Here is a 19216-nt window from a genome sequence, read left to right as displayed (position 1 = left end):
CCTGGCATAATTTCAGGATAGTTCATAACTTCAAAAAACTATCAGGGGAGGTTACCACTGGAGGTATGAAATCTCCTTACCTACCATTTATTTTACAACAATAATGAAAAAATATATATATTTTACATGCCTTAGGGAAGTGGGCAAGTAGAATTTTGCAAGGCTGGTTTATAATGAACTTTGTGCTTGGGAGTCAGGGCAAGGTAACTTTCTGTTGAAAGTAGCAATAGGTATTCAGTCCCTGAGAACAAATATAAAATTTAAATTTACAGTCTGTTTACCTTTTTTAAAAAGTGTTCAACACTTGACTTATGAAAGTTCAAACTTGCTAGAAATACTTTGATTAAATATATTGGTCTTTAACCATTGCATGCATTGATTCAAGACACTGTGGGCTTACGGTCTTTAATATTAAACAGATACAGAATTTGTAAAGCCTATTCTTTGTCATTTTTAAAATCTGTTGATGACAAAATTTTTGACTTGTATTTATGAGGACAGTTGTAAGTACTTCCTAAGAAACAGAAAAATTAAATTTGCTAATCATACAATCTGTGCACGATTATCACTCCTGGGTCTCCGCTCCTTGGCATAAGACTGATGAAGGAACTCTTCTAGCTCGCAAGTATTTTTTTTTTTCTATCCTGAAGCAGTAAATGGGGAAGAATAGAAGCTACTTCCCCAACTTGCAGCCATGTGCCTCCCTCTGCCAAGAATAAATTCACCCTTCTAAACTTTTCCATCAGTTCCTTGTTGATTCTTGCTGGCAAATAATCTTGATAGGAACAAGCACAACATTGGCTATTGCTCCAATTCTCCTCTAGATCCTAGCTGAGGTATCCTATCCTTTATCTGTTCCAACTTTGCCTTCTAGTCAGGTCTGGTTCAGATTTCTACATCCCCTGAAGTCTTTGAATTAGTTGTCTCAGCATATCTCTGCAATATCTTGGTGCCTGCTGTTTGGGTTGGTATCTGGATCTTTTCAGGGGGGACACTTTGGTATAATTTAAGGTAGCCTTAAAGCTGAGTGTATTGGTACTTGCTCTGCTGCTTTGGCACTGAACTTCTGTTTTGTAGCTCAGCATATGTCTTAATTCAGTGCTTATCTTTATGTCAACATTGGTTTCTCTGGTTGTCTGGTATTTCCCTTGTTCATCACTTCCTTATACTTTTATTAGTTATGCTGTCCAAAGAAGATTGACTATTCAGCAGTTTCAAATCTTGTTCGTGAATCAGAACAATGTTTATAACAGAATCATGTATGTTGCGTGTCTGTCTCTGATTCAGTTGCAATGTGCAGGAGTGCCCAGTGCATGTGCAGATGTCATCCCCAGCACTTCAAAAATGTGGAGAGCCCTTCAAGCCCTCCTTAGGCAATTCATGGAGCCCACTGTAACTGTAGTCCAAGGCCATCCTGGAGTGCTTTGAAGGATAAACTCTCAAAGCTAAAGGCACCCAGCACCATGATGTAATGCCAATGCTACTTGTATCAGTGCAGGCTCTGCCTCCTTGCTAAGCTAAGAAGGGAGGATGCCCCCTGAAGCATCCTGCATCTCCACCAAGCAGGTGCTCCTGGATGTTTGACACTGGTTATTATATGAGGTGGGGACTCATGCATCTCACTGGATTAGGAGACACATAGGGTCAGTTGCTCCCTGATATTCTTGAAGGCCCTGATTCCAGGCAGCCCCATGTTGGTACATCTGTATTTCCCCTCCTGTATTCATGTGCTTGAAACAGAGATGGGGATATGGATATTGCTATATCCTTGGAAATTAGTCAATAACTCCTGGTCCTTTGTGAGATTACCACACAATAGAGGTTCTTAAGTATTCTTCTTGCCCTGTATTAGCAGGCGTATGTTCTCTTATAGATTCATAGATTCATAGATTATAGGACTGGAAGGGACCTCGAGAGGTCATCGAGTCCAGTCCCCTGCCCGCATGGCAGGACCAAATACTGTCTAGACCATCCCTGATAGACATTTATCTAACCTACTCTTAAATATCTCCAGAGACGGAGATTCCTCAACCTTCCTAGGCAATTTGTTCCAGTGTTTAACCACCCTGACAGTTAGGAACTTTTTCCTAATGTCCAACCTAGACCTCCCTTGCTGCAGTTTAAACCCATTGTTTCTGGTTCTATCCTTAGAGGCTAAGGTGAACAAGTTCTCTCCCTCCTCCTTATGACACCCTTTTAGATACCTGAAAACTGCTATCATGTCCCCTCTCAGTCTTCTCTTTTCCAAACTAAACAAACCCAGTTCTTTCAGCCTTCCTTCATAGGTCATGTTCTCAAGACCTTTAATCATTCTTGTTGCTCTTCTTTGGACCCTTTCCAATTTCTCCACATCTTTTTTAAAATGCGGCGCCCAGAACTGGACACAATACTCCAGCTGAGGCCTACCCAGAGCAGAGTAGAGCGGAAGAATGACTTCTCGTGTCTTGCTCACAACACACCTGTTAATACATCCCAGAATCATGTTTGCTTTTTTTGCAACAGCATCACACTGTTGACTCATATTTAGCCTGTGGTCCACTATAACCCCTAGATCCCTTTCTGCCGTACTTCTTCCTAGACAGTCTTTTCCCATTCTGTATGTGTGAAATTGATTTTTCCTTCCTAAGTGGAGCACTTTGCATTTGTCTTTGTTAAACTTCATCCTGTTTAACTCAGACCATTTCTCCAATTTGTCCAGATCATTTTGAATTATGACCCTGTCCTCCAAAGTAGTTGCAATCCCTCCCAGTTTGGTATCATCTGCAAACTTAATAAGCGTACTTTCTATGCCAATATCTAAGTCGTTGATGAAGATATTGAACAGAGCCGGTCCCAAAATGTTGAGTGCTCTTGGAGCACTCAAGTACATTTTTTTGCTCTGAGGTTCATTACTGAGACTTGGAACTCCTGTGCAGGAAGTTCTGCCCTTGACATCTTTACACCGACACCTGTTGCTCAAGAGGCTCTGACACAGCCAGTATCCATGCTGCATAAAGCTTCCTTAAGAAGCTCTGGTCCTCATCCCTACCCCATCAGCTATTCCAGCCCCTTGAGTGAGGAAAGGCTAAGCATCAGGGTGGTGACTATAATTTGAGTGTGCATGAGCTTCAGGACTCTGCAGATGCCAAGTGAATGTTCACGTGGAAGAGTCACAGTAGTGACTCTGCAAGAGAGGATCCTAACTTTCCCTAGCTCTTTGCCAAAAACAGCTAACTTTCAGTTAATATTGGTCCAGAAGTGGACAAGGGGCATGATTGGGAATTACATGGCCCAAGAATTGCCATTCAAGAGTGTTGCCTTGCCCTTACGCCCTGTTTTTGACTTGTAAGGATGTGGCAAATCCCTTACAGCTTACCCGATCTCGTAAGTGGTCAAGACCAAGCTCTTATGTGAAAAGTAGGGGATGAAGCTAGCAGCATCTTTGGGGAGGACTTCCACTGGCCCACTCCCTTCAATTTAGAGCATGTAGGTTCTTCTTCGAGTGCTTGCTCATATCCATTCCATTAGGTGTGTGCGCGCCGCGTGCACGATCGTCGGAAGATTTTCTACCCTAGCAACACCGGCGGGTCGGCTGTGGAGCCCCCTAGAGTGGCGCCTTCATGGCGCTGAATATATACCCCAGCCGACCCGGCGCCCCCTCAGTTCCTTCTTACCGCCCCTGACGGTCGTTGGAACTGTGGAGCGCGGCATAGCTGTTCTCCACTCTCCCTAGCTTAGTTAGTTATTCGCAGTTGTAGTTATAGTTATAGTTCTAGTGTTTATAGTTAAATAGTTAAATAGTTTTTAAAAAAAGTTGTTATAGTTGTTATAGTAGTCCAGGGGATTAAGGGGGTCGTCTCCCCCTTTCTCCCCCGGGCCCGGGCTCATGCCCAACGCTCCCGGCTTCAAGCAGTGCGCCTCCTGCGCTAAGCCTATGCCCACGAGCGACCCTCACGATTCCTGTCTGAAGTGCCTGGGAGAGTCCCATCAAACAGATAAGTGCAAGATCGGTAAGGCCTTCAGACCAAGGACCAAGAAAGAGCGGGACTTTCGGCTCCGGCAACTCCTGATGGAGGCGGCACTTAGTCCGGACACTCCCTCTACAAGCCAGGCCCCGGCACCTAGCGCCTCGGTGCGCAGTGCCCCGGCAGCACCGGCCATGCCGACCACGCGAGTGGCGTCGGACAAGCCTCCCCGGCACCGGACCTCGTCGGCACCGCAAGCGCAGCAAGTGCCTCGACGCCGGTCATTATCCCCGGGGCATAAAAAAGCCCATAAGACGGGGGCCTCCGTGCCGAAGACGCCGGCTCCCCCAGTGCCGGGGGTAGAGCCGAGTCCGCCGGTGGAGCACCGAAAACAGGTGCCTCCAGCACTGTCGACTCCGGCGCCGAGGCCGTTGAGTCCGGTGCAGATAGCGTCTCCACCGAGACCGGCGGTGATACAACTCCCGTCGACTCCAGAGACCTTCGCGGCAGCGAGAGACTTGATAGCTCTCACGGAGCCGGCACCGCCTCAACCACCGGCACCGACGGCACCGTTGACTCGCCCGGTTCAGTCGAGGGGGAAACCTGCCTTGATGCGCCCTCCATCGCAAGGGCTGGAACCTCGGCACTGGTCCAGGTCCCGAAGCAGGTCCCCACGCCGCTCGCAGTCCCGGCGCCGAATATCACCTCGGCACCGGTCGTACTCGCGGCCAAGATCTTCGTCGCGGCACCGCTCTACGTCGCGGCACCGCTATGATCGTCGGCACCGATCAACGTCGAGACGTAGTTCTCGGCACCGCTACGGTCGACGCTCGGCGTCGAGAGGCCGCTCCCGGCACCGGGCATACTCCAGGTCCTCGTCGAGGTCCAGATCCGAAACCCCGGCACCGACGAGGTCATCGGCACCGATTGCGGTCCAGGCACCGTTCGCCGGCACCGCGTAGAGATAGATCATCTCCAGACCAGCACCGTGCGGCACCGCAGCCCACGGGGATCGTTTCGTCTATCTCGGCACCGCCATGGCCATCAAGATCGGTGTCTCGCTCCTCGGAAGACCTGTCGATATCGGCATACCCCCCTCAAGGGCAAGCCGAGGAACGGGACTTGGGCCATTGGCAGGAGATGACAGAGGACCATTCTCATGGCCCATCTCACTGGTCGTTTTGGACCCCGTGGGCGTACCACCAGGAGCAAGGGGCTCCGATACCCTCGACCTCTCGCTCGGGCCACTCCGTTAGAAGGGCCCCGGAGTCCACCATCTCTCGGCCTCCGCCAGGGGGCATGGAGGCTTCCGTGTCCACGCCACCCGACACCATGGACCCAAGCACAGGTGATGCTCCGGCCCAGGAGCAGGGGGACCAGGACCCTCCCTTGGATCCTGTACCACCGGAGGCATCTTCCTCTTCCTCTCCGGATGAGGCAGTGGCGGGCACATCATGTACAGGTCCACCTCCGATAGATCTTCGGGCTCACCAGGATCTCCTGCGTAGGATGGCCCGTAATATGGACCTGCAGGCGGAGGAGATAGTGGAGGTGCAGGACCCTATCGTGAACATCCTCGGAGCGGATGCCCCATCGAGGGTGGCGTTACCCCTGATCCGCACGATACAGGCCAATGCAGCTACGATATGGCAAACTCCCGCCTCTATCCCACCCACAGCGAGAGGGGTGGAAAGGAAATACTTTGTCCCGTCTAAAGACTACGGGTACTTGTATACCCACCCCCAACCGTGTTCACTGGTGGTGGCATCAGTGAACGCAAGAGAGCACCACGGTCAGCAGGCTGCAGCGCCTAAATCAAAGGAGGCTAAGCGACTCGATTTGTTTGGCTGTAAAGTTTACTCAGCCGGAGGGCTGCAACTTAGAGCGGCGAACCAGCAGGCGCTCCTGAGCCGCTACAACTTTAACTCCTGGAACTCTATGGGGAAGTTTAAGGAGTTGGTTCCCCAAGAGTCCAGGGAGGAGTTTGGAGCCATGGTAGAGGAGGGTAAGAAGGTGGCTCGGACCTCCTTGCAGGCCTCCTTGGACATAGCGGACTCGGCTGCGAGGACCCTGGCTTCGGGTATCGCTATGCGGAGGATCTCCTGGCTTCAGGTTTCGGGTTTGCCTCCGGAGCTGCAGCAAACCCTACAGGATCTGCCCTTTGAGGGACATGGATTGTTCTCGGACAAGACGGACTCTCGCCTGCAGAGCCTCAAGGACTCGAGAACAATCATGCGCTCCCTGGGGATGCATGTTGCGGGCCCTCAGCGCAGACCATTTAGGCCGCAGCCTCAGCGCTTCTACCCCCCCCCGCCTCGCCAGAGACAGGACTCGGCCCGGAGGCGAGGGCGAGGTGGTAGAAGAAGGTGGACCGGCCCTCAACCCGGCCAGAACCAGGGGCCACCTAGACCACCTTCAGGCCCCAGGCAGAACTTTTGAAGGTGCGGTCGAGGACGGCGCCCCAGTCATCCCCCAGGATCCAGCCCCCTCCTTTCGGGATCGCCTCTCCCACTTCCACCGTGCTTGGTCCCTTATAACTTCGGACCGTTGGGTCCTCCGCACGGTGGAGAGGGGATACGCTATCCAGTTTTCTTCTATCCCTCCCTCCCACCCCCCTTCCCCGTCCCTCTTCAGGGACCCTTCTCACGAGCAACTTCTTATACAGGAGGTTTCTACGCTCCTGGCCTTGGGGGCCATAGAGGAGGTTCCGATAGAGTTAAGGGGCAGGGGATTTTATTCCCGTTACTTCCTGATCCCCAAGTCCAAAGGAGGTCTGCGGCCCATCTTGGACTTGCGCGGACTCAACAAATTCGTAGTAAAGTTGAAGTTCCGCATGGTCTCTTTGGGGGCCATTATCCCTTCCCTCGATCCTGGAGACTGGTTCGCCGCCCTCGACATGAAAGACGCTTACTTTCATATCGCAATTTACCCGCCTCACAGACGCTTCCTGCGATTCATGGTAAGCAGAGTGCACTACCAATTTGCAGTCCTTCCCTTCGGCCTATCCTCGGCCCCAAGAGTGTTCACGAAATGTATGGCTGTCGTGGCAGCGTATCTTCGTCGACAAGGGATACAGGTGTTCCCGTACCTAGACGACTGGCTGGTACGCGGTCGCACCAAGGAGCAAGTTCAAGCTCACGTCCACATAATAGTGCACACATTCAACGAGTTGGGCATCCTACTCAACAAGGACAAATCCACTCTAGAACCTACCCAGAGAATAGAATTCATCGGCGCAGTTCTAGACTCCAGACGTGCACAAGCCATCCTGCCAGACAACCGCTTTGGCACCATCAAGAACCTCATTCAAGGGCTCAAGACCTTCCCAACTACCACGGTGAGGTCGTGCCTCACCCTGCTGGGTCACATGGCTTCCTGCACGTATGTAACCAGGCATGCCAGACTTCGGCTTCGCCCACTTCAAACCTGGGTGTCATCAATATACCGCCCACATCGGGACAGCCTGAACGTGGTGGTCACGGTCCCGAATTCGGTCCTGACCTCCCTCACCTGGTGGCTAGATCACAATGTGGTCTGCGAGGGGATGCCTTTTCACACCCCACAACCCTCTCTGCACCTGGTCACAGACGCTTCATCTCTGGGTTGGGGCGCCCATCTCAACGAACACCATACCCAGGGCCTGTGGACTGCACCCCAGTTAGCCCTGCACATCAATGTTCGGGAACTGATGGCGGTGCGCCTGGCGTGCCAGGCATTTCTCAATCTCCTACGTGGCCGTTGTGTGTTAGTTCTCATCGACAACACCACGGCCATGTTTTACATCAACAAGCAAGGAGGAGCACGTTCGTCAATTCTATGCCAAGAGGCCATTCGCCTGTGGGACTTCTGCATCGCCCACTCAATCCATCTCACGGCATCGTTCCTCCCTGGAGTCCAGAACACTCTAGCGGACCGACTCAGCAGGTCCTTCCAGACGCACGAGTGGTCTTTACGTCCGGACATCATACATTCCATCTTCCAGAAGTGGGGGTTTCCCCAGATAGACCTGTTTGCATCTCGAGGCAACAGGAAGTGCCACGTGTTCTGCTCCCTACAAGGTCGAGCTCCGGGCTCCCTCTCGGATGCGTTTCTCCTTCCCTGGAAAGACCACCTGTTTTATGCCTTCCCTCCGTTTCCTCTGGTCCACAAGGTACTGCTCAAATTGCGCAGAGACCAGGCACAGGTAATTCTGATCGCTCCAGCGTGGCCGAGACAACATTGGTACACCACACTGTTGGAGCTCTCGGTTCAGACACCGATCCCGCTTCCATTATGTCCGGATCTCATCTCTCAGGACCACGGCCGGCTGCGTCACCCCGACCTGCAATCACTCCACCTCACGGCGTGGCTGCTCCATGGCTCACCCAAGCAGAGCAGCAATGCTCGCACTCTGTCCAACAGATTCTGCTGAGCAGTAGGAAGCCCTCAACACGCACCACGTACCTGGCCAAGTGGAAGCGGTTCTCCTGTTGGTGCGAACAACGAGCCACGTCCCCGTTGCAGGCACCCATTCCTCTCATTTTGGAATATCTCCTCTCCCTAAAACAGCAGGGGTTGGCGATATCTTCAATTAGAGTTCACCTGGCCGCTATATCGGCCTTTCACCCAGGGGAACTCGCGTCCTCGGTATTCTCTAACCCGATGGTCGTTAGATTCCTCAAGGGCTTAGACCGGATGTACCCACAACAACGTCAGCCCATCCCGACGTGGGACCTCAACCTGGTTCTCTCCAAGATCACAGGTCCTCCATTCGAGCCACTGGCCACCTGTTCACTTCTGTACCTATCCTGGAAGACCGCCTTCCTCGTAGCCATCACCTCAGCAAGGCGCGTTTCTGAACTCAGGGCGCTTACATCTGAGCCCCCTTACACAGTTTTTCATAAGGATAAAGTGCAGCTTCGTCCACATCCTGCCTTTCTCCCTAAGGTGGTTTCTCCTTTTCATATCAACCAGGATATATTTCTCCCAGTCTTTCATCCTAAACCACATGCCACTCGCCAGGATCAACGTTTGCATTCCCTGGACGTACGCAGAGCCCTGGCCTTCTATATTGACCGCACAAAGCACTTTAGAAAGACGACGCAACTTTTCGTTGCAGTGGCCGACCGAATGAAAGGCTCACCGGTCTCCTCACAACGCCTATCCTCCTGGATTACGTCTTGCATCCGGACTTGCTATGACCTGGCAGGTGTCTCAGCACCGCACCTCACCGCTCACTCCACGAGGGCCCAAGCTTCCTCGACTGCTTTCCTGGCACATGTTCCGATCCAGGACATTTGTAGAGCGGCGGTTTGGTCATCAGTCCACACATTTACAGCTCACTATGCACTAGTGCAGCAGTCCAGAGACGATGCTGCTTTCGGATCAGCGGTTTTGCACACAGCAATGTCTCACTCCGACCCCACCACCTAAGTTGGGCTTGGGAGTCACCTAATGGAATGGATATGAGCAAGCACTCGAAGAAGAAAAGACAGTTACTCACCGTTGTAACTGTTGTTCTTCGAGATGTGTTGCTCATATCCATTCCAAACCCGCCCCCCGTCCCCACTGTCGGAGTAGCCGGCAAGAAGGAACTGAGGGGGCGCCGGGTCGGCTGGGGTATATATTCAGCGCCATGAAGGCGCCACTCTAGGGGGCTCCACAGCCGACCCGCCGGTGTTGCTAGGGTAGAAAATCTTCCGACGATCGTGCACGCGGCGCGCACACACCTAATGGAATGGATATGAGCAACACATCTCGAAGAACAACAGTTACAATGGTGAGTAACCGTCTTTTACTTTGTTTCATACCTTTTGCTTTTTTCTGAGACTTATCTTTTATTTTACGATGATTATGCTGAATTGCCTTTTCTTTCTGGATGTTTCTGCTCCCATGCAATCAATGAACATATCTGGGGCGTTTGGAGAACAGCATTTTACTCAGCAGGGAGAGGCACATGACAGCCCGTAGGGCAGTTGGTTTATACTCTATCTGCTATGACTGCCCTGAAACCTTGAGCTACAGTAGCTTAAGTTTCACCAGTCTCTCGCACAAAGGCTCTGTGATCCAGGAAAATCCATAAAACACGTTTAGAGAAGCTAAGGTAAGTGATGTTTCCATTTTTCTTTTTCAGGGTGGCCTGCTTGTTTTAAGAAGTTTATAATGAGGTAATCCTGTTTGGGCTAAACCCTAGGACATGGATTGTCAGCCTGTATATGACTTTTTTCCATATTTAATGAGGCACTGCCAGGCTGTCTAAGTTATTATTTTGCAAAATCTGCTGTAATCCAAATAGAAATGTTTATCAGCAGCTTTTTTGATCTTTTCTGCTCCCTGTTTTATGCTGCCTGGGGCATTGTCTTCTCAGCAGATGTTCTTTGTTTCTGTTGTTTTTTTTCCCCACCCTCCAGTGAATCATTATGTAGATAGTATGGCTAAGTAGTTGTCTGCTGAAACATCTTAGTTGTAAATGCTATTGTTAAAAAGCAAAATTCCTCTCCCATTAGCTATTGAAATACTCACTTCACAACTTCTGTCTTGACAATGTCCCCTTAAAATATCTTCTTTGCTATTTTCCATCTTTATTTAAAATTGGACGATGGTGTATACAATATAATGTATAAACCCATTAAAACTACATTAGAAAACAGCAATACATATTTACTTAAACTAAAATAAATGTTGTGACATTTGGAGTTAGTAGACTGTCCCGTCTCATGAGATTAAGCACATTTTATCCAAAAATAAACCTTTAGCATAACCACACCCAGCGGGCTCTTTCCCAGAGCAAGATTAATATCCTGTTTGGCACACTAAGAAGATGCTTTAAATAACCACTTCCAGCAGTTGACCAAAAATGTGTAGGTAAATAACTCAAAACAGGAAATCTTTATAGTAGAGGTCCAGATCTAAAATAGACTAGCTGTAACTCCGACTGTTATGCCTTAGTCAAATCATTTAACCTTTCTTCTTTAGTTTTTCCATGTGTAAAATAGGGATTAATAATAATAATAACCTGCCCTACAAAATTGAGCAATTCATTTTTATAAAGTATTACATAAGTGCTAAAAATCACCCTACTATAGAAAAATTCCTACAGAGGCTCAGTTCACGTTTAAATCTGTTAACCGCACACGAACCAAATACAAACAGCTGAGCTTAATTTCTCCTGAAGAAATTGGGGGTCCAAAATCTTCCCAACTCTATATTAAATGAGTTACATCCAAATGTAACTAACTTGAAAGGAACATCTCACCTTCCTTCACCAAAATCAAAGATCCTCATAAGGCCAGCCCTGTCAACAGTGTTAAGATTATAGTAACCGTGGACAGGAGTCAGTGAAAATTTGTTTCATGGGCCTACCTGTGTGAAGCGGCTAGGGTGAGCTCTGAACTGTGTATTTAGATGGCCTTTTTCCTACTGATTGTAGAAAATGTTTCATTCTTTTGTATGCAGCTGTTGGACATCATGTGTCTTAACATTTTAATAATTTTTCTGTCACTGATTGTACCTTGTTTATGGGAATATTTTTCTCATTCTGACATGAGTGGATACAGTCCATATTGTGCCGATAACATTGCTGAACCTCCAGCAAGCAGAATTTGCCATCATATAACAGTCTACTCCTTGGCCAAAGCCTGTGTGGGCCTTAACGTCCACTGATGGAAGACTCCATAAGTGTTTACATACTCAGTGTGTCTAGCTATGGCCTTGTAAGTTAAAAAGTGTTTGATATGATCAGCTCTTAGATACTTTTATCTCATCAGTTTCTGAATACTCAGGCAGCACCTCTTGAAAAATAATCTTTTACAGTCTGATGTCAGACCCCAAAGGTGAGGTTGTTGGCAAATTCTAAATATTGATCAAACACACGTGGTGATATCACAATACTTTTCAACCTGCAGCTTTTTGACATTCTTATAATGAAATTTGAATAGCAATAAGTGAAATTAATGAGATTGTCAAAATGTTTCTTGACCTTTTGATCATCATCTTCATAATTAGACTATCACTGGACTAAATAAAGAAGAGTATTTTTGTAGAAATAACTTGAAAGGGAAGCCTGGTACTGCAACAGTTCAAAAATTGGAGAGATTTTCAGGGGAAAAATCATCTGTGTCTTGAGAAATTCTGGAAATCACTTTTCTTTCTGGTATACAAATTTTATTTCCAGTTTCTTAATCTTATATCCATTATCTGTTAGTAAAAGCTGCCAGTTCATAGTGGTGAGTCTTCTCGAAGTCTTAACACTAATGTCTCCATACTACACAAACTGTGAAAACAAAAGTTTTGAGTTTTAATTTTAGACATAGTTGATAGAAAATTACCTTGGATTGTGGGTTGTGGTAGGAAGCCTGGATTATTTCATGACTTGAGAGAGAGAAATTCCAGTTTGGATGGATTTCTTTTAAAGGTAAGGTTATGGAGAAAATGCTGGGCTTCATTAAAAAAAAAAAAAAAGTTTTGTTGTCATAGGAGACTGTCACCAGCATATCATCTAGGTCCACAAAGAACTTGTATTGAAATGCAGTTGTAAGTGTTGTTGATGTATGCCAAATAAATAACCATCTAGGGATATGGCAGAATAAATCTTGCATTTTCAGAGAGCATTTAAGATCGCTTTATATATTATTTTGTGACATTACGATCCAGTAATGAAGAGTTCAGGCTACCTACAGCAAGGCATAAAGACCCTGGCAAACTTCACTCATGCCCTTACGCATTCATACAGAGATCTGAAGGATGCGGACTAAAGCCCACAGTTAAGCGTGTCAGAAAACCTTCTCTCCATTAGTACATTTCTTGCAAGCTAAAGCTCATATGCCTTTACAATAAAATAAAATGGTTGAACAGGCTTATTCCGACTTACATCGAGGTGCTTTGAAATAGAACTTTTTGTCTATAAATGTTATATGAAAAAACGATTCTTTCCTTGTCTTGTCTGAGTTGGGGCTATTTTCAGCATAAAAAATTAACTACTAAAACCACATTATGCAAAAGGTATGCCAATATATATATTTTAAATAGAGATTTTTCTAAACCACGGGATCACTGATACTTCCCCCTGTATGACAGCGTAAGGGATCCTAGTCTAATGAGGGAATCAGAACTTGTCTAAGTTTGCTAATGGTTTTAGTAATTTGTGGTGTTAAGATTAGCAAAAGAGAAGAATTACAAATAGCAATAATATTGTATTTATTAGAAAAAGGATCAGTGTGGCTTTTTGGTGTCTTATTTTCCCCTGTTCTCTTTTTTTTATTATACCTTTTCCCCCTCTCTTTCTGCACAGGGTGGGTATTCTGCTCCCTCCTTCTCTCCCTGGCAGGGCTCATTCCAGGGCATCCCTCGGACTGTTCCACCGCACCGCAGACAGAGTGAGTCTGTACCTCTCACTCATTTCCCTCACTGTGTTCCAGTAGAAACTTTCCCTTTGCACGCACTGTTGATCATGTAGTGTCCTCCTTTCCGAGCAGAAATTTACAGGCATATACGACAGTCTGTGGCCTAACCTAAGTGCTTCCTGCAGTCACTAGCAGCTACAAGTTAAATCTTTATAGAAGTTATTCAAAGCTGATTTAATATATTTGTTCTTAAGACCAACCTGAATAAGCCCTTCTTTCAAATCTAGTCTAACATATATCTTGCTTCCTGTATTTCCCTTCCTTTCTATGGTTGTATCACACTGTCCTGTTTGTGTGTGGTCTTTCACTCAAACTCTGCATGTGTCCATACACAGATGTATACATATATGCAGTGTGTACCTTAGTAAAATCTTGGTGAGAAAAATAGGGTCATTCTCACCGCAACCCAAGAAAGAGGGCTTTTTATAATTTTTTAGGATGGCTTTTTTTTAAACTAATATTTCTTTTTCTAAAATATTTGTTGTGTAAAGACATCTGACGGGCTGTGAATGGCTGTTCCAAAGCATGCATGATTTACTAATGTTGCTTTTGTGCTAGCTACTGCTTGAACTAAAGTAGGAGCTAAAATTGCTCTATTGCCTTGAATCTGGAATACAAAAAAGAAAACTGATGATTTTCAACTGTGTGCTTACATAGATAATAGAAAAATGGTAAGTCTTTTTTTTTTTTTTTTTTTTTTTTTTTGAGCTTCAGTATTTTGAATGATCTTCTGGATATGGCAAAAGAAATATAACCAGTTACTAAAGATTACACTTTATTCATACAAATTTACTATAATTTGCAAATTACAGTGAGTTTGCTGATGCTCAGCTATACCCAAGACTGTGTTTGGATCCAAACTACAAGAAACAAATATGTATAGTTATTAACGCAAACTAATGTTTAAATTTCTGTGAAACTTAAAAGTAAACTACATCCTGGAAAACTATTAAAACTAAATTAAACGTCTACTGAAATAATTGTAAAAAAAAAAATTCACAAGGAAAATCTTATGACATTTAATATATTTTAAAGAAATGTAAAATGCTATTTTGACATTTTTGTGAAAAATACTCATTTAAACAATTCAGCATGAATAAAGGTTAAGTTCTTCATAACAGATCTTCTCCAGCTGCTAGTCAGACCTGTTTTCTCATATTTTTCTTGTGTAATTTAGTGTTCACAAAAGGTGTCAAGTTTGCTAATGGTAGTAGACTGTTCTATTCACAGGTATAGCACAAGCAGTAGCAGTGCACAATTCTTGTACTGCCCCATCAATGTGTCAGCCAGAGTCTGCAAGGATCACTTTTAGAAGTGAGGGGATTGATCAGACTCCATGTATTCAGTTTACAGTGCTTCTGAGCATACCAACAAGGAAGTCAAGTTCTGTGAATGGTGACTTCTGACGTGCCAGGCATTCATGCATTAGGAACTGGAATAAGACTATCAGCTACTCACACTGATCATTTAACTAGTGATGAAAAGCTCTGTATTCCATTACCTGTTCTCTGTGCAATTCAGCCCCATATCTTTTTTCCTTTAACATTAGCACAGGTTTTTTTTTTAAAAAAAATCAGTAATTCTGTATAAAGCTGGCCTAAAAGAATCAATTTTGTATGTGCTTTGATCTTAGGCTACATGCTCTGTCATTACATGTGAATACATTGCTGCTTGCTTTCTGCAAAGACAACAGATGAAAGTCAGTAATAGACTAATTAGAATGAAGTGTAATAGGCATATTATTCAGAAGGATAAATCTGTTTTCTATAATTGTCAGGGTGCTCCTGGCTTATTGCTGCAAGTCTTACTGTTAGGCTTGATCAGGAAGGTATATACCGGAACTAGAAGTGTGGAGATAATAAATAATCATGTTTCCGTGTCTATCTTAAAGCATACAATTTTTACCAGCACACTTGCCAAACCAGTGCTCTCTGGCATAATTTTTGAAAGCATTCCCTCCAGAAGACATTACCAGGAATAACATTTGTAGCCCTATCTAATCACTATTTGTAGCACAGTAATGTTATTTCCAGAAAATAGCATCTGCCAGGGTGTAATTCCAAAAGTAGTAGTATAAGGCTGGGTATGGGACTTGGTGTCACCAGTAGATAGAGCCTAGATTGCAGTTAATGTCACTGTTTTGTTGCATAAATTGTGGGAAGAAATGATGTACGCTTCGTTTAACTCAGCTATATTTCTGTTGGGAGATATTTGATTCCCATAGTTCTCTTCAAACAATTTCTTTTAGTAATTATTTATTCTGGAGGCTAACTTAGAAGTATCATCTGCAATCTACTGCCAGTGGTGGATGTTGCAAAATTTTACCAACCTTCAGAACTTCACAATATACCCTCTGATAACGACAGCAGTCTGTTTGCAGATGCATACAATTTAGACTATCAAATATATAAAGCTATGAACTAGTCTGTTATTTACACAGTTCCACTGTATTGCTACTTTATAGAACAAATAAGATTCTGCTACAAAAATCTTAGAATCCAATTATGTTTACAGTCCAACCAGATGGTTAGCACTAACAATCAAGCTAACAGACTTCAGTGCTTAACTTGCCAAATGTACCGTCCTTAATATTGCACAATGTTAGTGAACATATTGTTGGGTGTATGTTTTGAGTTTTACTGAAAGTTAACACTAAAGTGAAAGTAAATATTTCAGAATCATTAACTCTGAATACCATTTCCACATCCTGTGTTAGAATTTAGCATTTTAGACTGTGTAATCATTTGTCCGATAAAAGATTTGTTTATATGCCATTTCCAGGAACAAAATTGGATATCTTATTATATTCCTATAGTTCCCAATACTGTGTGTCATGAGTGCTCAAATCTTACATGTTCCCTACAGTGTTTTTCTCTTGGAAATGATATAGAATCAATTGCTACTACTGTGGGGTGGTTTTTGTGAACTCTCCCCAATCCAGTTTAAAAATGTTGTATCAAAATTTGGGGATTCCAGAGAAGCATACCATTAATGGCAGAAACACTGGAGATTTAGTTTTTAGGATTAAAACAGAGTAATAATTAACAGAGCATTTTGAAACCCAAGCATATTGTTGTAATTTCTCTAGGCAACTGGTTTAAGTACTCATTGCAACAGGAGCACACTTAACTGAAAAGCCAGAGGTTTTTTGGGGGGAGGGGGTTGGTTACACAGATAACATTGTACTGATGCAGGGCACAAGTTCTCAGGACATCTTTAGTTACTAGACACTTGTCAGAGTTTTTTCTAGCCTCTATATGAATTGTAGGTTAAAGAAAGCAAAGCAATGCTGGCTTTATTCTATCAACAAGAATAAGCTGTTGTGTGCATTTTGATTATAAATTATTTCAGTAGTGTTTTGCCATGATAAGGTTTGATTTTTTTCCCCCATACTTTTAAAAAAACAAATGCACACCTAACCTCATGAGATGTTCCACAAGAAACAGTAAATTTCTTTGCGAGGTTAAAAGTAGTATTAATCCTCACTGGCCATTTAGGATGCTTTGCAGTTCTGAAAGCTACACAAACTGACACTCTTAGCAAAATGAGACTGCTTCAGAAAACTACTGAACCCTGGATGCTATCTGCTTGGTGTGGTGAGGGAATGATTTAAATATTGTAAATATTCTGTGACACAGTTATACTACAGTGCATTTGGGTGTGTGCTGTTTATACCTTGATTTCAGTATTGTGAAGTTAACTTTTTAAAACATGAATTTTAAGGGAAGATGTGGTGGTGTAGGTATTTTTTTTAAAGAAAAGTGTCAAACTTGAAGAGCAAGAGACCTGGAAGCATTTAAAATGTGATTATACTTGTTAGTAACATATTTACAAACAAAGATTTAATCAAACCTTTTATATGTGTACACACACATCTGCCCAAATACACAAAATACATGCTGTGACGTGGTAAAGTTTTATTGCTATGCATTGGGGTGGTGGTATTGCTCACAGGTGAAGAAACAATGGAATTTACAGAAATCATCCCAAACGAGTTCCAAGCAACCTTTGTTACACCGTACTATTAAGTATTCTGCATATGCTACACATCTGACAGATTTCTAATATAAGTTTTCTGGTAAGGTTTAAATTAATTGGGAGTGTTTTATATATGTCTGTAAAGTGAGTCTCCCTTATAGCCTTGAGTACTATGGTACACAATATAGCTAATTAAAAAAAAAAAAAAAACTCTAAAAATTTTCCAGGCATAAAAATGTCCTGATTTTAAGATCTGATATTGTGGTTCTTTCCATGGGTAGAAGCAGGTGTTGTCACACTGGGGAGCTGTAAATGACCACTTTCTGATGGTGTAAAATTATTTCTTCACATGAAAGGCTGCAAAATATTGGATATTTATCCTCCCAAGAGAATATATTTCACATCTGGCCCAGGATAACAGGAAAGAAGGAAATTCCACATTTGGGCAGAAACATTTTTGTCGCAGTTTGATTTTAGATAACCAAAATAAAATAGGGGTTGGTTAAATCTGCTCAAAGGAGTTGAATGTTACAAGGGAGGCCCTGGGAAGATAAATTAATAGGCAGTGAAAGTAACAGTCAAAATTACATGATAAATAGTTTATTGTATGGGTCTGCAGTTTATCACATGATGTACTTGATCACTTTGTGTGTGATGTACATGTGTATGTATAAATTTATAAGCATGCACATTCACTATAACAAATTACATTAAATACTGTCAGTAATGTATCACCATAAGTAAATGTATGAAAGCCCTAAAGTTCAAGGAGTAAGGACTTCTTTTGGTAAATGTCTTACTATAGGTATTACATGTAGAGCAGTCTCTTAAACCACACTACTATCTTTGTTGGAAGCTGGGGACATGCAAATGAAGGGGAAAGAAGTTACAATTCAGTCATGGCAAGTGCTCATTGTTGTGTCTTGGTCCTCTGACATCATTGTCCTTGTCTTTTTTCTTGTCTCTGCTTTCCCATTTTGCCATTGGCAAGGAGTTGAGAAGTTAGTCCATTACTTCTGTGATAAAGCGTGGTACAGTACAACTTCAGATTTCTTCCCATCTCCTCCTCGCATATCTCTACCGTTTTCGCTCCCAGCATGATGCATGCCTATCAAAGCCATGCATGCAGTCAAGTTATTTATTGCACCATTTTCCCCACTTCAAAATATTAATGAGAAAAACGCTGCTTTATTTGTTCCATAAAAACATTCTATCTAGAATTGAGATCAGAGATACAGCTATGTCTTTTAAATATAATAAGATTATTAGCACAAAGAACCTTAAAGTAATGGTGCTTTATTTGTGTCTTTTTCATGCCCACGTTGTCTTAAATATTTTGTATTCATAAATGACACTAAGCTTATTTGCAAATTGTCTCAGTGCTGGAATATCGTTGTGACTCAGTTAATACAAATGTTTTAGTGGAGATCCTTTTCATTGAATAAATTAAATATTTCTTTCTGGCTGTGACACCATCCCGATTTCTTCTGCAAGAGTTAAGAGTAATTGTGCTTTATATGTTTCTGCTATTGTGGCAGGGATTGCATTTAATCATTTGTAATTGGTGAACCTAACAATGCACTGATGAGTGCAAAATTCTAGACACTCTTGCCATTACAGAAATAAGTCTTTCGCTTGCATTGTTGTAAGTGGAATGTGTGCACAAATCTTATTACATACTGTACTTGAAGTTTTGAGGACTGACTTTCTTCAGTTACATAGTAATTTTACTACATTCATAGGAGCTTAAAATAATGCAATAATTAAATATCTATGCACTTGGCCACTCTACATCAAACAAATATAAAGCCTATTAGTATAATCCTCTATACTTGGTCATGATAAATTACTACCTGAAATAGACTCCAGTATTTGCGATCATATAGAGCAATGAAAAGCTTCTGAATGTGTTCC

The 19216-nt window shown here is 43.9% G+C and overlaps 1 protein-coding gene across 5 annotated transcripts in view; it reads left to right on the top strand.

Moving 5' to 3' along the window:
• Positions 1 to 19216, top strand: part of CCSER2 (coiled-coil serine rich protein 2) — a 138233-nt gene that overhangs the window by 103802 nt on the left and 15215 nt on the right. For 2 of the 5 annotated variants that reach the window (XM_054034775.1, XM_054034774.1), the window contains exon 10: positions 13213 to 13297. The exons of the other annotated variants lie outside the window; for them this stretch is intronic. In XM_054034775.1, coding sequence (XP_053890750.1) covers positions 13213 to 13297 — 85 coding nt within the window. The remainder of the gene's footprint in view (positions 1 to 13212; positions 13298 to 19216) is intronic. 5 annotated transcript variants of the gene reach the window in all.

Source organism: Malaclemys terrapin, chromosome 7, assembly GCF_027887155.1.
Source record: "Malaclemys terrapin pileata isolate rMalTer1 chromosome 7, rMalTer1.hap1, whole genome shotgun sequence".
Lineage (NCBI taxonomy): Eukaryota > Metazoa > Chordata > Testudines > Emydidae > Malaclemys > Malaclemys terrapin.
Note: the sequence above shows the minus strand (reverse complement) of the source record. Positions and strands in the feature narration are given on the sequence as shown.